This window comes from Genypterus blacodes, unplaced genomic scaffold (genome assembly GCF_046128005.1).
Source record: "Genypterus blacodes isolate CSIRO-AG114 ecotype Tasmania unplaced genomic scaffold, CSIRO-AGI_Gbla_v1 ptg000105l_1, whole genome shotgun sequence".
In the NCBI taxonomy this organism is placed as follows: Eukaryota; Metazoa; Chordata; class Actinopteri; order Ophidiiformes; family Ophidiidae; genus Genypterus; species Genypterus blacodes.
In genome coordinates this window covers 219,727-240,271 of record NW_027466909.1, presented here as the reverse complement: position 1 = coordinate 240,271, position 20,545 = coordinate 219,727, and the positions used below count along the sequence as shown (strand labels likewise).

General features: G+C 42.6%; 1 protein-coding gene across 2 annotated transcripts in view; it reads left to right on the top strand.

Moving 5' to 3' along the window:
* The window catches only part of kcnma1a (potassium large conductance calcium-activated channel, subfamily M, alpha member 1a), a 126,800-nt gene that overhangs the window by 80,016 nt on the left and 26,239 nt on the right, over positions 1 to 20,545 (top strand). For both annotated transcript variants that reach the window (XM_076160444.1, XM_076160445.1), the window contains exons 10-18: positions 2,188 to 2,298; positions 2,419 to 2,524; positions 2,616 to 2,698; positions 2,796 to 2,865; positions 3,500 to 3,655; positions 4,202 to 4,311; positions 4,832 to 4,900; positions 8,886 to 8,972; positions 9,171 to 9,247. In XM_076160444.1, the coding sequence (XP_076016559.1) occupies positions 2,188 to 2,298; positions 2,419 to 2,524; positions 2,616 to 2,698; positions 2,796 to 2,865; positions 3,500 to 3,655; positions 4,202 to 4,311; positions 4,832 to 4,900; positions 8,886 to 8,972; positions 9,171 to 9,247 (869 nt within the window). The remainder of the gene's footprint in view (positions 1 to 2,187; positions 2,299 to 2,418; positions 2,525 to 2,615; positions 2,699 to 2,795; positions 2,866 to 3,499; positions 3,656 to 4,201; positions 4,312 to 4,831; positions 4,901 to 8,885; positions 8,973 to 9,170; positions 9,248 to 20,545) is intronic.

The window sequence follows — 20,545 nt, the reverse complement described above, 5'->3', positions numbered from 1 at the left end:
TTTCTCTATAGTGCCTGGGTTAATGTGTGTGTGTGTGTGTGTGTGTGTGTGTGTGTGTGTGTGTGTGTGTGTCTGTCTCGTTTTCTTGTGTAAATCTGTGCCCTTGCGATGCACTCTTTCCCTTTTTGATTTTTGAGTTGTGATGATGGTTTGAGGTTTACTGTGGGGGGAGGCGAGGTTTTTGGGTCGAGCGGGTATTCGTGAAAGGTTCTGTTGATCTTGGTATCAGATTTGCTGCCACAGAATCAGCAGACTTGGGTCTCAAAAATAGGTTTAACGCAGAGACGATGAGGGACAGAAGCACCGTGTTTGTGCGGCACGTTAAATCGCAACCTATTGCCGAACACGCACAGAAACGCGATACTGCGCCACGGAAATCTCTGCAGTCCCTTTATACGGAGAAGAAGGGACATGTGGACACCGGGGGAATAGGAAAACGTGACCGGTTGGAATGAGACGTCCTCTGCCAAATCCTGCCCGCAGACATGTCAGCTCATCAGCTCGTGAGACCGCACGGCCCTTTGCTCGCAATCACAGCCGGCTCCTCAGATCCCCATAAAGGACAGAGGTGACATCTGCAGAGACCATTATGTCCTGTAACATCTCAGAAGTTGCCATATCCTGAGTGTGACCGTCCCATGGCGTTAGCTCCGGATAGGAAAACACTCTGGTTCTTATCTGACATCAGTAAAGAAATGTCCGTCTCCCTCAAAGTCTCTGCCTCAGCGACGTTCTGTACACTTCTAGATGTCAACAGTTAAAGGTTAAAGTGTGAGCCAAACCCTCCGTCCTGTGTCTGAGAGTGATTATGGGAAGTTTAAGGGAAACTTGTCACAGTAAATCAAGTTTAACGATAAGGACCTGAACATTGAGCAAGTATGACCGCAGTATTTATTTTAGGAAGGAGTAACATAATACTTAAGTACAAAGTCATCCGCTACCCGAGGACTCAAATCTAAAGTGCTTCAATTGTTTCCTGGCTCATCAATCTCGAGTCGTGGATGAGACCGTTGTCATGACGCAGGTTGTCTCACAGGTCTCTGTAGGGTAATTAGGGAGTCTGCCGAGTGTCCACACTCATCCGCGTCAGTGTAAAGGCTGGATTCTATGCTACATGTTTGGATTTCTCATTTTCGGGGGTTTTGGCGAATGACTTGGTGACATTTAAATTTCACTTTGGAAGGTTTGATGAGGTTACCACAGCGCAAATGAAGCATATAAAGTGTTTTAAAATACACTGGAACAGTATAATTAAAGCATTGTTGTATAACTCAGCAGCAGTGATGGTTTTGATCAGTAGTTGAATAATAATTATAGTAATAATGATTTAATTCGATTAATAAGTAAATGTTTCATATAATATTATACATGATAATATTTAAAATTAAAGTAAAATGATTAACTAAAATCCAGAACTTCCAGCTTAGTTGTTGTGAGAGTGAAGTGACCCTCACACGTGTCTAAATGAGCCCCAGTCCTAAATGTGTCCATATGACAGTTAACTTGTCCTTTGGAGTCGGTGGCTCTGGCTAAGAGTGCAGTCAGAGGACAAACTGGGACATAACCTCGACTCAAAAATCATTCCAATCTAACCTCTTACTTCCTCGGCGCTGTAATCAGCCCTGTGCAGCATCTGACAGATCCCTCCGCACTACCGCACGCTGCCAGAGAGCCGTCAAAGACTCTGAGGTCCTGTTTAGAATTGATGTCAGCCACAGGCCTGCAAATCACTTTGAAAGCTTTTAGTAATGTTCTGTATAAAAGCACGAGCATATTGATGTACATGTCTTTGTCAACATCCATTCAGCTCACAGAGGGGCGGTTTGGCCAGAGGGACAGTTTTTATATTGAGAACGGATGACAGTCCAACCACTGTGGGCTGTGTGATTATATCTTAGGTTTTCTAAAGTGGTTCAGAGTTGAGTGTTTGATTGCACTTGTCGTGCAGAATTTAACCACTTTCATTACATGGGGGAAAATATTCACTTTTATGGCAAAAAAGATATAATTCAGTTACTTGTTTGCTTTGAAAAGACATTTCTTGACATGTATATAGAATATTTTTTCATCCTATATTGAGAATTACATTTTCGAGTGCTTTGGTTTAACTGATTTTCGTTGGGAGACATGCCAGTGTCTGCAGTGATTTATGTCGCCCACTCAAGATGATTTCTTCCCATCTTCCAGGCACATTGTGGTCTGTGGTCATATTACCCTCGAAAGTGTCTCCAACTTCCTCAAAGACTTCCTACACAAGGACAGGGATGATGTCAATGTAGAAATTATTTTTCTCCATAAGTAAGTTAACTTTTTCTCTGTGCCATGTGTAGGTTAGCAACTTCAACCTTGAACATAAAGCTTGAAACAATGCACAGTCAAGCAGCACATACATGTGTTAACCCTTCTTCTCTTTGTCAGTATTTCCCCTAATCTTGAGCTGGAAGCCTTGTTTAAACGCCATTTTACACAAGTTGAGTTCTACCAAGGATCAGTTCTCAACCCACATGATCTGGCACGAGTGAAGGTACAACACTCGTACAAAGACTCGTTAATAATGGAGTGTTTTTGTTATTTGCCTCATTACCTTACCTGTTTCTTTGCTTCTAAACATGTAGATTGAAGAAGCAGACGCCTGCTTAATTCTTGCCAACAAATATTGTCCAGATCCTGATGCTGAAGATGCCTCAAACATCATGAGGTTTGCACTTTGAACTCAGTCGGACGCTGCTGATGAATGGATGAAGACAAATAGTTTCTTATTTTGTCAATGAAATGTTTGTCTTCTCATCTTCCAGGGTCATTTCGATCAAGAACTACCATCCAAAGATCAGAATAATCACACAGATGCTGCAATATCACAATAAGGTAAGATGTCATGGATACGGCATTGCGAGCATTGTGCAAGCTAACATGTGGTAGGATTTGTTTATAAGATGGCTCAACTTTAACATCTAGACACAACTTCCATTTCTGTTATATTGTTTTTCATTTTTGTTTCATTTTCCATTTAGCTTTTGACAATTTGTATTCTGCTTTTTATTTAATGCTTTTTATTTTGGCATTAGAGTGTATAATGCTCACAAAGCTATGCTGCTCAGGCTTTTAGTTTCCTTTTTATTTCATCAGTGAAATGCTTTTACTGCCGTTTTACTCTCAGCTGCTTTTGAAACCATAGTAACCGTGGTTGTAACACACAGTGATATTCATTCAGTTTTCAGCTCCAAATGTCCAAATCTCTCCAGTTTCTGAAGCAGACACAGCATATGAAGCCCATTAAACAGCTTATACAGTTAATTTGGTGAGCTGTCTCATTCTGTACATCGTTATCAAGCCAATCTACCCTCCGACTTTGACTCCACTCTAAATGCCTAACATGTGACCGGTAACTTTAATATAAAAATACACTGTCAAACATAAACTCAAACGTATCAAAGGCTCCGCCACTCTTCTCAACAGCGTCTTGTGACCTTTCTCTCTCTGTCTGTGTCGCACTCTGAAGGCTCATCTGCTGAACATTCCGAGTTGGAACTGGAGAGAGGGTGACGACGCCGTCTGCCTGGCCGAGCTGAAGGCCGGGTTCATTGCCCAGAGCTGCCTGGCCCAGGGCCTGTCCACCATGCTGGCCAACCTCTTCTCCATGAGGTCCTTCATTGAGGTAACAGGGGAGCGTTTAGATTAGCATGGCTTGTCTCAATCACCCGACTCCAGTAAATCTCACGTTACACTCGGGTAAATGAGATGATTTACACGGAGATGATGGCAGCCGTTGCTCCGCAGGCCTGGCGTGTTAGCTTGAGTTTTGGTCTAAGTGGATACAGTAAGGTCTCTCCTGACAGATGGAGTAGATCTATCACAGCTCCAATCGGTAACTTTGACATCTTAGTCTGGAGAAAGACTTCCATGCGAGCGTTCTCAGTCTACACTGGCACATCATATTTTACTCTGGCATTTCATATGGAATCTGTTGAGCGTTTCCGTGGCTCAGAATTGAAGAGGTGCTTGCCTCTATCAAAGTGCTGTTCTCATCTCGTAAAGATGATGGATCAGCTTATAATGACCAGGCTGAACATCTGTAGCCCACATTGGACCACAGTTTGAATGAAAACAGAGTTGCAATTTTCTTCTTCTTCTTCTTCTTCTTCTTCTTCTTCTTCTCCCTTCCTTTGTTTTAAATTTCACATCGCATTTCCACTTTTGTCAGATCGAGGAGGACACGTGGCAGAAGTATTACCTGGAAGGAGTCGCTAATGAGATGTACACAGAGTATTTGTCCAATGCCTTTGTCGGCCTCTCCTTCCCCACCGTTTGTGAGTAAGTATCACTCTCGTCTACTCACGGCAAGGCCGCAGTCAAACGGTAGGTCGCAAACAATTCCTAAGTGGCCGAGAAAAAGTGCGTTTTGATGATTGTGTCGGGCCGCCACGGGCTACCAGAGGGGATTTAATGCACTTTGATGTAGATAAAAGTAGCAGAATGCCCCCACAGCACTGTAGCGGTCAATCATTCTGGCCTCTGCTTCTCTCTTCTCACAGCAATGAAATCCCTGTGTTGCTATTCCTTTAATCGTGTCTCTCTCTCTTATATAGTGAGAGACATTTTGCTGACATAGTTTGAGTCCATATGTCCCCTTAGAGCAAATGATCGCTGCAAATCCATTCGTATACAGATAGCGTATGAGGCTTAGGGTCAAGAAGACAGAACTCTAGGTAAAGTAGCTGTTTTGGTTGCTAGCAGTGGCCCGACGCATTACCAGGAAGCTGTTGCTGCTGTTGCCTGTCTTAACACAACTCCTTTACGTTCTCTAACAAGTCCTCATTCGCATTTTTTACAGGCTGTGTTACGTGAAGTTGAAGCTGTTGCTCATCGCCATCGAATACAAGTCCGAGACTAGAGAGAGCAGGTTTGTACGTCGAGATCTTTTCCTGTCGTTACGTTCCTGTCCATGGCGGCCGTGTGATTTGATCCGGATCAAGTCTCTGAATGAATTAATGGTTTGATGATTTGGTTCGTCTCACAGCGTGATTCAATGAATGCTCCATATTCTCACTTAACATGTTGATTCAGTGATAGGCTCACATGGAAACGACCAGATTGCAACACAGTTTGAACTTTATGTCATTTGTTTACTCGTGCATTACTGATTCTACTGTGTCCCTGTTCAGTCCTAAACAACAACCACTTACTTCAATCGGTGTCAGTGTTACCGCGGGTAACAACATGAAGTACCATCCTGTAATCTCTTTTGCCAAATCCAACCCACCCCACCCTCTTTCACCTGTGTCAAATGTTTCCGTGCACTAACATGTTTTAAAGTTACGTCTTGATTTAAGGCTCGACCAGACAAACACACATTTGGTTGTTTACATGATGCATTTTCAAATTTAGATTTTGTGGTCTTAGATCCTTCAAGCTGGTCAACTTACATCGATACAGTTGAAGCACGGGTGAATTGTATTTGATGTTTGCTCGTTCCACTTACAGATCTTCTCTCAGAAAGTCAAGTGCCACAATTTAGTGCCTCATATTAAACTTTACACACATGTAACTGTAACTGTAAGTCATTTTTAGGTGCAAGAACCTCCAGATTGAAACTATGGATATAACCAATGTCTTATGTCACCACACGCTGGCATTTACCCGCTGTAGCACACCAAGAGCTGTAGCACTCCTTTCATGTAAATGCTAACTTGTTTGATTTGAGATGTTTTCTTGTTGTTTGCAGAAGCCGAAAGCGGTATGCCCTCTACCTAATCTTACTTCCAAAGTTCCACCCAATCTCCACCACTTTAAAGCTTCTGACTTTGGAAGTTTCCCCAAGGATAATTTTCCAAAGGCTTTCTGAAACCAGGCCTTCTCTTTCTAACTCTTCTTTTATGGTGTCCCTTGTGCTTTTATGCACTAACTTCTTTGCAGGCAGAGAGAGGATTTAGATAAATTGGACATGTTCGTAGCCGTGCTGTTATTCTCTGTGTTCTGTTCGCTGTTGTCGGTGTACCAAAGGCCAAATGCTCCTCACCCTCTCCACATCTCCCTCTTTTTCATTGGCCCCCACCCCCACCCCTGCACTTCGCTTCACTTTTCTGTTCTTTTTCGGTGTTGCCGTCAGCTTTTGTCGAGCAACTTTCTCCTCCCCTCCTCTCCCACACTCTCAGTGTTTACAAGTCATCACTGCCACAGTACTGAGATGGGATCACATACACATATATTAGACCCCCAGAATCCATACTGTTAATCTGCTGTTGCAATTTGGATTTAATCTGGAAATGAATCCCTTTATTTTCTGCCTTTGCTACAGGCAGATGTTAACATTATAGCTTGTCTTTTCCTCCATCATCTTCTTCTCTTTCATTTTACTACACCAGCAGCACTTCACTCTTTCATTTCTTTGTGTCTGTCTCACTGTGTCACACACTAGGAACAGGCATGGGACTGTTTACGTTGGATAGCTTCCCGTTTAGCCAAACTCCAAATTGATTATCCACAGGCACAAATCAGTTTTCATTCCTTCATATCGTCCGTGCTATAAGTGTGTATACCCATCTGTGCATGTATGTGTGTGTGAGTTTATGTGTGTGTGTGTGTGTGTGTGTGTGAAGGACTTTGGGCGAATGTGTGTGCGCCTGGTTGCGCTCGTGTGCGTTCTCCACAGTCATGCTCATGTGTCTCTCGAGTAGATGTTCCTAAGTGAGGTTACTTCCTGTCAGTTTGGTGTTTGAGAAACAATCCAACTGCACAGAAGTTACTGCAACCGTCTGCATCTACGTACCTGTCCCCTCTACCTGTACTGCCGTTGCTCTGCATTTCTGTTTGACGAGTGTCCTCCTCATGCCGCTTGGTACTGCATGCTCTGACACTATCACATAAAGTGTTTGGTGCTTGCCTTGTTGCTCATAATGTGAGGTTTTTATGCCTTTTTGTTTTTGTTTTTCAAAGCTTCTACTCACCAGTCGTTGCACCCGAATGAGGGAAATGTCTTTAATTGTCTAAAATCTCAGATTTGGGCAGCAATGTTTGTGGATTTTGTCTTGAGTTGATCTGTCTCTTTAATTTACTTACACTAAAGAGCATGCCGGGCGATCTGCCTGTTTTCTACTCTGGGGGCCATTCAATCTGAGTGAATGTTCAACGCCGTCTGACTTGACCGCAGTGAGGATAAAAAAAATTCAGATCTGCATGATGGTGCAATTTGATCACAGCCCGATGTGTACATGGATTTAATTGCTCCCTTAATGTTTTTATTTACTCCTATGTGACCTTTTCCAGAGCCCAGAGGAAAGATGTAGTTTAGTGTTGTTTTCTTGAGATGTACCAGTTTCACTTGTAGCCATAACAACAGAGGGGATTTTAAAGGGGACATATTGTGTTTTTGATTATTTTCCCTCATTTGAATAGTGTTATATACAGTAGAGACGAATAAGATGAATCCAGAGTACTTTAATTATGTACAGTAATATGTTGATGTTATTTTGTAACACATTTAAATTTGCTCGCCTACGCGCCTTGTTAGACGCACACACACACGCATAACTCCAAAGCTTTTATGTAAATTACAAGCTGACTTCATATGGACCCTAAACAAATTAGCAAATTTATAACAACAAGCAAACATACAGTATCTTTCCATACTGTTCACTTTTTGACGCTTCCCACACTTTTTCCAGCTCAGGCCTGAAGCATTCAGCCAATCAGAGCAGACCAGCTTTCAAGAAACGGTAGAGGAAGGGAATCTGCAAGTTTTCTTTGTAACATTTGCAAGGATTAGAAAGATAAGAACATGGGTATCTGAGTAATATGTCCCCTTCAAAATTAAAAAACGACTAAATACTGTAGATAGAACAAAGTAGATAGAACAAAGTAAAGAAAGACGTTGCCCACAGACTAGAGCGGTTACGTTTTTCTTCCATTGAAAACAAAGTGTCTTGATCCTCTTTCGTCTGGGCTCCTGTGCTGGAGATCTTTGACCCCTTGAGGTTTGTGGGTTCGGTGTTTTTGATTTTGACTTTTACTCAGTTCACACTCACATCATTGATGATTGTTGCCCACAGGTAACCATTAATGAGCAGGGTGTGTGTGTGAGCGTGTGTGAGTGTGTGTGCGCGGTCTGTACTCTCTGTGCCAGTCTAATTAATGGGGAATGATACAGCCATTTACCATAAAATCACAATTATAAGGACATTCTTTAGTCTTACTATAATTCTGAGACGCTTTATGGTTATTGATTAGCCTGAAGATATTGACAGTTTAACATAAATCATGAACTGAACTTCCTGAACGTCCTTTAAAGTATTATTGTTGCTAAGGTAGTACAGTTGATGACTCTATGGAATGTACAGTAGTATCCATAGGACCAAGGGCTGTTCATTCCCTTGCATCCCACTGTCAAACACTAACCAAGGTAACAACACTTGTCTTTAGTGGCCGTTGTAACATTTGTTTTGACTAGATGTCGGTGTAGATTGTCCAGACTAAAAATCACTCCATGGCAATCATTTGAATTCTTTCTGCGCTCGTCTCGCACCTACTCGTCCCCTTTAACCCCCGGGGGACGGTCCAGCACCACACTGTGAAGCAAAGGATTCAAATTCAGTGTCTGAGCATGCTGTCACATTCTGTCTCGTCCATGTGAGTAACATCAGCCAAATCTACCAAAGTAGAAAGAGGAGCAGGTGTGTTTTAAGATGAACGATAGGACATACACACTGCAGCCTCGCCCCATACAAACCCAATGCAAAAAAATCCAATCCAGTTCAGACAAGTCCAGGTCTGATTAAAGCTTCCTAGACGTGCGTGTGTACCATTCCTCTTGATTAGCATGTTGTTTGCGTTGGGCCAGCGCCACACAGGAGTTAACGAGAGCGGTGTGTGTCATTTCTCTCATTACCCAGCATCCTCATCAACCCGGGGAACCACGTCAAGATGCAGGAGGGAACGCTTGGATTCTTTATCGCCAGTGATGCCAAAGAAGTAAAGAGGTAATCAGTGATCCTTATGTAGCCTAGTGTGAAGACTGATTCACGTTAGAGAAAACCAACCAACCAATGATATTCTAAATCTGTGTATTATTAGTTTATAAGCTGATTTTGTGATGATTTTAGTGATGTCATTCAGGCTTAATCGTTTGTCCTTAGTTCATTAATTGACTGAGCATCAATGCCGTTTTTCCCCCGCAGAGCATTTTTCTACTGCAAAGCTTGTCACGATGACATCACTGACCCCAAACGGATCAAAAAGTGTGGCTGCAAACGACGTAAGTATCCGCCTGGCCTCGTCCTCCTCCCTCCCCTCCCCTCTCCCCTCCTCTCTCTCCCAAACCTTCCCCCCTGACTGGTGATAGTTTTGCTCTAACTTTGTTCCTCTGATTCTCCAATGTCCTTGTATGCTTGTAGGTTACATGTCATCCATTGTGATCAACAGTCAATGTTTAATTTTGTTTTTTCTGAAGTCGCATTTTAGGTTTTGCCATTTTTGAGTTTGTTTTGTTTTTGCTCCACTGTTATGTATCACTACTTTAGCCATGCAAACTGAGAGTGTACAGTAGACGTACAAAAGGAGGAAAAATGAAAGTGAAATTATACGAGCTGACAACTGAAGTCCACAGTGACGTCGACTGACATTTTTAGATTAAACTTTAACATGTTGTGGATATTTGTGACGTTGGCTGGAGTTGGTCCATGAGCTCTTATACTCTTGTCATATGAAGGCTTATCTGGCTGGAGAGCTGCTGTGTTTCTCTCGTGTGGAAATGAGCCTCACCTTCTATTGACACAATGCCAATAAGAGGTTGAATGGATGAGAGGATGTAAAGTGAGATGGATTGACCTTTGCTGCCCTCTCAGGTCACAAACCCTCACAAGATGTTTATTCAAAAGTCTGATATTAATTTGGAGTAACAACCGGACCATAACACGTTTAACTTATCATTTATTTTAGCTGTTGTTTGCTGAAGAAAAGCGGCACTGTAACAAAATCCTTTAGTAGCCTGGAACTTATTTTTAATTTTTTTCCTTCCTACATCAGAATGTTCTCCAAAAATAAACAAACATTTTTTTTTTATTTAAATTTTATTTAAATTATCAAATATTTATTTAGAATTGTTTTTCAAAGATTTTTCTCGAATTGGTCTCTTATTTTTTTTATTATTATCTTTTTACATTTTTATAAACAATCAATAACTTTTAAGCATTAGTGTATTTTTTTTTACTTTTATTTTTATTTTTATTCTTCTGATATTTTTCTACTATTGGCTGATATTCCTTCTTGACAAACTATCCAATCTATTTCAGGATTTGTTTCACGGCTATTTTATGACAGAAAGACATTTACAAAAACTCCAAATGTGGAAATGATTTCAGACTCCGGAGGGCTAAATAAAGAGTTGGCCTGTTAACATTAACCATTAAACAGGGACAGAAACTTTATAAGAACCCGTTAACCTGGATAAATAAATAATCAAGGTTAATCTCACATAATTACACAGACGACGATCGGCCGTTTCATTTTCACTTTTTCTTGACGTCGTCATGTCTGAGGTTGCAGAGACGGACATGACGCTGCGTTTTGTCTAATTACAGTTATTACCCATAAGAGACGGGATGACAGTTCCGTTACTCAGATGGAATTCCGTCCTGTGTTCTGTTCTGTCATGATTTCTTCTCTTCTGTTGTTTTCTCCATGTTTCTTTATGACCATTGACACACTCTTGATGTATTTCCTCCCCTGCTGCCTTTGGAAAACGCCACATTATTTTAACTTCTCACTGGTAGTGATTTATTGTGAGTAAAACAGAAAATGGGTGTCCTTTTACCCAGAGTCCAGTGCAAGTTTTTTTTTTCTTCTTCCTCTTCTCCCTCTCAGCAAATAGTACACTGTATCTATGTTGCATGTACCAGTGTTAGCTTCTGCATCCCCTTTCCTCGCCTCTCATTTGTTCTCAGACCAGACCCCAAAAACATCAGATCAGCCAGAAATCAAACTCACACACCAGCTTCAGACGTTCTCATCACTGGGCCCAGTCAGACGACGCTCTGACAAGTTGGGGAAATGGCAGTAAAGTCGAGTGCGACTTAATCGGACGAGACTGATGAGCTCTGCGATTTCTTTTTTCTTTATTTTTTTTTGTTTCGCCCCTCAATATTTGATCATGAAAACCGAACTCACATTTGGCTCTCGAGTCGTCTGCCATTAGTCGTGATTCACCCCCTTCTAATGTCATGCTCCCAGAAAGTACAGAGGGGACATAATGAAAATCCTCCATGTCTCACAGTAATCATGGATTTAGACGAGCGAACACAAGAGGAAGAAAATTAACAAGAGCCACTAAGGTTTAAATTGGTCTGCTTACTGTCAGAGGAGGTTTTCTGTGTGTCTGTGCTTCCAAAGAGCATAAAATGTTCTTGTGGGACGTTCTTGAAATTTTAATGAGCTGGGTTGCCAAAACACAATCAAAACAATCTGGTCTCCCCTTCACCCTCTTCGTCTCTGTGATCTCAGCTTCGATTTTCCCTTTTTTTCCCTTTTCAAAACTCTGGTTCCTCGCCCAGCTCTGGTTGAGGTTTTTCAGAGATCATCCGTGCCTTGCGGAATTGAAATGTCATGCGCATTTCAAATCTGGACAGTCGTTGGGCCCTTTTTTTTTTGTACTCACTTCCATAGGGTGGAAAGTACAGCAGTGTTACCTGCCCTAGCGTTATGTCGCCACTAGATGGCGGTGCCGTGCCAGAGTCATGTCGGGTTTAGTGCCTTATCTAAACGGTGATGTCTGTAGAGGAAACTGATACTCAAATCCCCTGAGAACCTATTCAGCAAAACTGCAAGGACCAAATGTGTGTTTCAGTGCATTATGGGGTTGGATTTCAAATTAAAACCGGAATCCACAATGTGAAAAAATTAAATCTTCATCTATGTTCTTGATGTGTAATGTTTAAATGGTATAGTTGAGGTTTTTTTGAGTATTTTAGTCTTTTAAGCTGCTGTTCCGTATGTCTATAATTGCTATTCGACAAATGTCTCACATGCTTTTGATGCGACGGTCTGCTTTTTTTCTTGCACTCTTGCTGAATAGGGCGGCTGTAAGGGGTCGTGTTAGAATGGTGCTTTGTTTGGGACATCCTTATTCAACAAAGTGCCCTGATAGCTTCTGTTCTCTTTGTGTCACGGTGGATCAGGGGTGACGATGGCTTTGACCAAACCAAACGCAGACAGTTTATCAGGGCAGTTTCTCATGTTGAATCCTCTGCTAAGAATGCCCTGAAATGGACACCTGTTCAATTCTAGACCGGAATTTGGGTATTTGTGAAGTCAGAAGTCAAAAACATTGTCTATTTATGTCCGTGTGTGAGTGTGTGTGTGTCTTGTGTGTCTCCATCGCTTCTCTCCCACTTGTTAGAAACCAACACTGTAACTTACTGATACTGTTGTGCCAATGCCGAACCAAAAACTCTGAAGTTTATAGAGATTCCAGCATGAAACGGAAGCCTGCAATCCCCTCAAACTGTTTCAATACTGTAAACAGTTATTTCTGTGCCTTCTCTCTTTGCTGCGATATAAATGCATTTCTCTGCATGTGTATTATGATGATGATTATATGCTCATAAGGCACCTGTGCATGCCGTAGGATGCAACAGTCCCTGATGCCTCCATGATCCTCCACGATTCCTATTCTCTCTTTGGGCAGAATTTCAAACATATTACATTCCGGATTGTATTTTCCCAACGTGACTGAGTCAAATATGTTGAAAGTGTGTGTATGTGCGTGTGAGAAGGTGCCAGACTGTAATAGTCTGTTTGCACCTCACCAATGAGAGAATGGGGACCGGGGACTGTTTCTGCCCAGAGTCACAGCAATCTAGAGATGCTGCTGCTGCACTGGGGACCTTCACGCCCACTTCCCCCGGGGGTTCAGAGCTACACACACACACACACACACACACACACACACACACACACACACGTATACATAAAGTAGATGCTAAAAGGAGATGCAAAGTATTCAGTCTCACCTAAGCCACAAACCTTAACAGTACAAGAATAATAAGTAGAAATTTCAATAAACTGACTACACAAAATTAACAACAATTACACTAAATTAAGTAGTAAAATTATAAAAAAAAGAGTCAAATAAAAAAAGTGTAACTTCCTTCAGCAAAGGGCTGAAAGTAAAGGGTGACATTAGTAAACTGATTGTACAAAATTTACAGTTACTTTAATCAATTGAGATCTAGAAATAAATGCTAAATTGAATTATAAAAAGAAAAATAACAGCCTTGATTTAAATATCAGAAATTTTAAGTCATTTTTAGCAGTTTTACTTCTCACTGGCATTGATATTTCTGCTCTGCCTGCTAAACTTCCTCTTGTTTCTAGAACGTAGAACGAGTAAAAAAATAATAGAAAAACAACTACAAATGTATGATATAGTCCTTCACACAAACAATCAAACAAGAACCATCGTCGTTAAAGTTAATTTAAGAAAAAGTAACACACACATTTTACTTTTAAATTTTTTTTTACACCCCACACACACACACACACACACACACACACATACACATACACATACACACACACACACACACACACACACACACACACACACACACACACACACGTGAAGCTTCCCCGGGAAAGTGGTGCGGTGAAGACGCGGTTCTGAGCGCGTGCATGGTCTGGGCCGTCTAAAGCCTGTAGAATAGTGCGATGCCTTTTGGACAGAGCTGCTACAGCTGCATGCTGGGATACAGGTACGTGATCCACTCCTTTAGCCCCACGGGTAGAGGATGTACACATCTATGAAACGTTGTATGAGTTTTGCTGCTGAAGACATTGCTCATGCCTTCTCTTCCCGAATGCCCCCCCCCCCTTTTCTCCCCCTCTCCTCCTCCTCCTCCCCCCTCCCCCTTCCCTCCCCCACCCACTGTTGAGACTTTTGCATTTTTGACTTGTTATGGCATAAACAGCCTTAGCACACAGCTTTGACCTCCTGAGACCACAACAAAGACCAAATATTGACGTCTAAAGAAAACTTCTTTAATTAATTTAATCTGGAATCCAAATCGGCCAAGAAAAATCCAAACTTGGATTGAGTCTCACGTGTGAGGGAGCGTGTGGCTAAGGCTTGCATTTTATGATGAAGTTACCTTCCGACTTCCCTTCCCCTGGATGAATATTTTCTCCTTTTTGCCATTAACCTGCTGCTTTTCCTCTCCTCTCATCCCAAAACATGACTGTAGCCAAGATGTCCGTCTACAAACGAATGAAACTGGCATGTTGTTTTGATTGCGGCCGTACAGAGCAAGACTGCTCTTGCATGTCAGGCAGTGTACATAGTAACATGGACACCCTTCAGAGGGCCTACCCACTTTCCTCTGTCTCTGTTCATGATTGCGCAACCACTTTACGTGCCTGTAAGTGACACCGCCCAACACATGCTGTTACGTGTCTGTGCCGTGTGTGTGTCTGTCTGTCTGTCTCTGTGTGTGTGTGTGTGTGTGCGTGCGTGCTCCGTGTGTGTATACCACGCGGAGCTACTTTACCTGTGTGTGTTTGTGTGTGTGTCTGTGTGTGTGTCCCCGTAGAGTTCACGTGGTGTGTGTTTTGTTGTGACTCCATCATTTGTGTAGCTGTGACTTAAAGAATGTTACGTGATTCTCTCTCTCTCTCTGTCAGTTTCTCTCTCTCTCTCCGTCTCTGTCATCTCTTCAATGGTGTACTTTCCTCTCATGAGTTCAGTGTGTGGTGGGTCAGTAGTCCTGTGGCTCTGTGGTGCTGCTGTAGTGTACAGTAGGTGTTAGCCACATGGCTACCGCATGCTGCATCAGTCAAGCAGTTGTGTGATGGCATTATTATTATTATTACTATTATGATAATTATTGAAGAAGTTGGTGTTTGATGTGTTTTCACTTGTTTAAGGTAAGATCTGTATCTGTATGGGGCCGTGTGTTAACCTGCAGGATTTGATGTAAATGTGTGTTACGTTTGTGTTTTATCTATACTTTGAAGGCCCCTCATATTTTGGAGAATCTATGCGAGCCGACACGTTGTTTTTGTTTCAGTTCAGAAAGCGTAGATGATCTTGTGTTTGCTTTTGTTTCAGGTTTTCTTTTAATGTTTTTGGTTTTCATTTCAACTTTGAGAGAAAATCCCACCTGAGCAATGTTTTGCTTTTATAAAGGCAGAGGAGCGCACGTAGACGACAGTATCTTCGGAGTTGTAATATAGGTGCAAGTAACACATACATATCCAAACACAAAAGGTTAAAGGTCATTCGCACAATTTTACTTTGCACTGAATTCGTGTTGGATGTGTCAATTAATATGTTTTTATAGATACATTTCTAAAAGTTAAAAAAAGGAAATTGATAATTAAATTTTGAAGTTTATTTTAGAATTTTCGTGATCTCTCAGCTTGATCCTAGAAAAAAAATCAAAATCCACGAGGACTATGGAAATAATAGTAATAATATTAAATATATAAAATAATATAAAAATTAGAACAAGTTTAATTAAATGTAAAATAAACGGTCAAGTCAAAGAAAGAACCAAAACTACAAAACACAACTTAACTTACTTCAAAAAATAAATTTTTAAAAAGTGGACAATCCTTTTTAATTTTTATTTAGTTTTGGTCCTTATCAGATTTGTCCATCACAATACAAATTCAGTGAAAAGTGAAACTGGCTTTGACTCCTCTGTGCTTCATGAACGCTTTTTCACCCGACGGGACAGAAACGTTCCCATGATCTGTCTCTGACTTATAGTTTCCTAGCAAGTCCTGATCAGCCAGTACAGCCAGTCACCACTGTGGGAAACGATCTAAACGAGGTGCGTCTCTCTCTGAAGACCTCTGGGAAAGGGTGAGGGAGGAGAGGAGAGGAGAGGAACAGGCAGCAAAGAGGACAAAGAAAGTGACAGAGTAGATAAGGAAGGAGGGGGAGGAGGGGGAGGAGGGGGAACGACAAAAAGTGATGTTGGCACGATAAAAGAAAGGTAAGAGGACGAAGGCTGGGCGAAGATCCCCCTCCCCCCCTCCTTCTCCTCCTCCTCTTCCTCCTCTTTGCTCCTGAGCGGATGGGAAATACTAAATTGTCCGTCAATTAGACATGGCAGCAGTAGGCCTGAGCTATCAAAGCCCGGGGTTCAGACATACAGATCTGATTTCCTCCTCAACATTCTCCCACCGTCTGCCGACTCAGCCTAGATTAGCGTCAAATGTGCCACGATGAGTTTGGCTCGGCCTCTTGTAGCCGGGGCCCTGTGCTGATATCCCTCGGTACCAATTACTGGCCATTACATGGTTACTGATCTCACTTCTCCCTCAACCCCCTGTAGGATTGTAGGGAAAGGCCCCCCCCCCCCCCCCCCCCCCCCGTCTTAGATTTCTCCCCCCTCACCACCGTTTAACTCCCGACTTTTGTCTGAGCAAAGTGAGTTTTAGTGGAGGAGCGCGTTGGGCTTTGTCCGTCAGGGTTTGCTGGATTTCCTCTCCCCGTTTCCCCTCCTCTTTCCACCAGACGGAGGGAGCGAGACGTCTTCATCCCGCCATGACTTCATGCTCTCGTATATCGCAACCAGATTTCTCCACCCAGAGTTTCTTGGATAGCAACTCTTTCGTGTCCTGCGATGCGAGTTGCATTCAGATGACACAAACACTTGGGACACTTTGATGACCTTTAATAATTCAGCATTTCGTGATGTGTCCCATTTATAAGTTATCTTAAAATGATCTCGCCTGTCACTGGTGTTCATTTAGCACGTGGGCAAATATAGACAAACCATCTAAACAAAACAACCAAATATATATTTAATAATTATATATATATATATCTTGAATAGTATATTTTATTCTCTGTCACTGTAACGATCTAACTAACTTAGAAGTTTATATGTAGTTGTTTCTTTGTTATTGACATAGAGAGGCTGCAGCTTCTATACTGCAGGGTTACATATGGACCCAAAGCTCAGAAGCTAGGCCGCGACCTTCTGGCCTGTGCGTATGTGTGTTTCTCTGTATGTGTGTGTGTGCGTGTGTGTATCTGCATTTCGTGGCCAGGGATCTTATCCATCCTGACACGGAAATTATGTTTGCATTCTCATTTTCCCGGCCCTGCTGGTCCGTCACCAAACCTGCCCTGACAGCTCCTATCCACCAGGCAGTCTTGGTCGCCCCACCCACCCAAACACCCCCCACCCCCACCCTACCCTCTGTCCTACGCTGCCCCAGATGCTCGCCAGTTAGTCCTCTACCTCTGCAGTGCAGGCAGATTGTTAGAGACAGATGCCAGGGCCACTGCAGGCCCCTGTTTGAGGATCTGTGTCATAGGGCAGCCATGGGCCCTCTCCGTGACCTTTAGTGCTGGGAGAGACTCTGGGAATGAGTGTGTGTTTGTGTGTGGGCGGGAGTGTGTGTCAGCGGGTCAGAACTCAGCTGAGGCTCCTACTGTCCAAAAACCTCTGTCCTCAGACGGAGACATTGGTCAACCTTCCTTTTGAAAAGCAGACTTGAGCCATTTTTACATTTTCATTTCCTATATGTCTTAATGTACGATAGAGCAGAGCTCCATACTGCACGTAGAAGCTCCTCAGTCGTGTCTTGTGAGCGTTTGTGCTGAGCAGCGACTGTCTGTGCCGTCTGTGCTTTGGACGTCTGCACTGGAAGTTAGAAGCTTTTCCTTGTCTGTTCGTGGCTTTAACGGCTCTGTCTACAGATTGGAGTGTTCACGTCACGTCGTCAGGCAAATACATCAAAAATCAGACTCAAAACATTCACAACACAGTCAAACTTGCCACAGAGACTCTTAAGAGCTTACACATTACAACACTATATTGGGGTGAAGTCTCCCTCCACATTGGGTGCGCTGCTCACTCCGTACCTTCCTCTCTGTGAATAGACGGCGCATTTCACTCCACATCTCTGCCATGTTGTCACCTCCATTTCCATTACCTCCATCATTTATGCCTGTTCTTTAAAGATTCAGTCCTTTAAGCCTTATAGTAGTAATACTTCATCACAGATAAATTAGTGCTAATCTCCTTCTGTTGATGTCTCTCGTTCCTAATATGTCTGTTTCATTACATTATTTCCTCTCTGTGTGTTTGCCATCTGTCTTTGTACTCCTCTCAGCCAAATATAAGTATAACGGATATGTCAGATCACGTAAGTGTGTTTCTCTGTCCCTCTCATTGTGCTGCAGCTCTGTGTTTAGACTGTAGTCATGAATGTTAAGCACTAATGTTTCACTTATTTATATATTTGCCTTGTTCCCCACCCCAACACCTTTAGAATGTATTTCTGTTGTATTCTGTCCGATAAAGAGGCAAAAAAAGTAAAAGTAAAATTCAGTGATTAATTTAAACTTTATAGTAACAAAATACAGCATGTTACGTAATGTGTTGACGTGAAGTAACTTATTTCCAGAAGTATGACTTCCTGAAATCAAATGAAAACAAATATTTTGTTTCTCAACGCATGCAGTTCTGCTGAATATTGTTTTTGTACTGTGCTGCTTGTAGCAGCAGATGGCGCTACAACACCAGGAAACAGTGGAGGTCAAAAAGAGGCTGGTGTACGATTCAAAGCTGATTGCAATTTAGGTAAATCTTTGGTAAATGATTCATGACTTTTTATTGTAATGGTTAAGAACAAATTATAGTTTTAAATGTTAAATTGTCAGTTCTCACTTTGTACATACACATTTATATTTAAGCCCATCATTGAGTAGATAAGAGGTTGAAGACAGAGACATTTTTAGCTTCCTCTTTGAAACAAAGGCTGCCTCTTGAGTGTAAAGGCAAAACTAAAAGTGACTGCAGCACTCATAATGTCCATTTTATTTTCACATTTATCCATAACAAACAAAAATTTCACGTGTGTACAGTGCACAAATGTGCAAAGCTTGTTCGTACAAAATAAACACTGCACAAGCAGTGCTCACATTGAGACACAAACATTTTTTGATACGTTATTGTAGCTCCTCATTGTCCAGTTTGCATTGGATCACACTGGGATCCAATGAGGCTTGCATGCACTGTATTGCCGTCAGGTGATAAGCATTTCAGGAAGGGACAGTTGCCGTCTGGGTTGTTCAGAGCACACAGTGAACCTGCCAGGCTGGCTGAGCGCGCTGGAACACTGCTCGTGTTTGACAAGGGCCAGATGAATCCAGGAGTTATCGGTGGCGCCCTGTAAATCAAGGAGGCAGCTGACGGCTGGGATAAACGTCTGTTTATCGCCCGGGGCCACCCAACCATGCTCTCTCTACCAACCAACCACCCATTCTACTAAAGGGAGGACAGGGCTCCACCTCTCCCAAACGGCTACAACACACTCCCATTGTGTGTACAGCAGTGTGCCCTGACCCCTCAATACATGCAAATATATAGGGTGGCTTGGCAACAGTAGTGGGATTGTTGCGTGTGGGTGGGTGTGTGTGTGTTCAGATGAGAAGATTAGTTGGGAATCGAGTGCATGCATTCCTTCATGCACAGAATGTGTATTCCCATATTTGACACAGTGGCCCTGGAATTATTGTGATTATTGCCACACTAACAGTAAAGCCACAATGAGGATGTGACAGCTGCAGTTTTGATGCTGAATGAAACCTCAATTTCACACACAATCCAATGTTAACTGTGAAATGTTACGTTCTTAATAAGTGAAATGATAAATTATTAGCTTGACTCTTGGATTTGAATGACAGTAATGTGATATGTGGGTGACTTCAGCTGAACAGTGTCTGCTTTGTTCTACCAGGCAGAGTAACACAACTGAGATAGAAGCTTGTGATTAATTCATGTTTGTGACAAATGCTACGTAAATGTCACAGTGAATTTTTCACAGTTAAATAAATGATGAAGATGGAAGTTTAATTGACATTTTGGTTGAAATGATTGGACTGCAAGGAAAATACTCAACAATTTGCCATTACTGCCTCTCTTCTTTACAATTCGACTTGATTGCTTCCTAAAATAAAATGTGGATTTAGTTTCTAGCGACAGGACAAATCTAAAGAATTTGACCGAACCCTGTTGTAGGTCTGGTCACTTTTCAGGTTCTCTCTCACTCTTGTCATTCTCCATTGTTTGACAGTAACGGATGAAGTTAGACCGACTTTTCAAAAGCGATCGATTAAAACCAACAACTGCGCCTCCATCTCCGTCAGCTCAAACACATTCCATCCCACCGCCCTCCACCCCAGCCAGGACCCTTTGGTCAGCCCGGGCACGGCAGACATCCCACTTGTTAATAACCGTAAAGGAAGCCTGCTCCCTGCGGGGCCCGGGTTTGGGGCCGTCCCCACGCGACTGCGCCTCAGCATCTCGGGCCCCGGAGATGCGGCTGGCAGATCCCTGGCTGAGAGTCGGCTGAACCGGGCCCGCAGTCTGCCGGGGAAATACCGCTACCACCCCAGTAATGCCGTGCTGCTCGGTCACAGTAGGCACTGTAGGTTGCCCCCCTTAGCGGGATGCATCAGTCAGTAACCCCGCCTGTCCCATCCTACCATCTTGTGTTGTTTGCTGCATGAGACTTCACTCTGCTGGAGCTGCTGCTG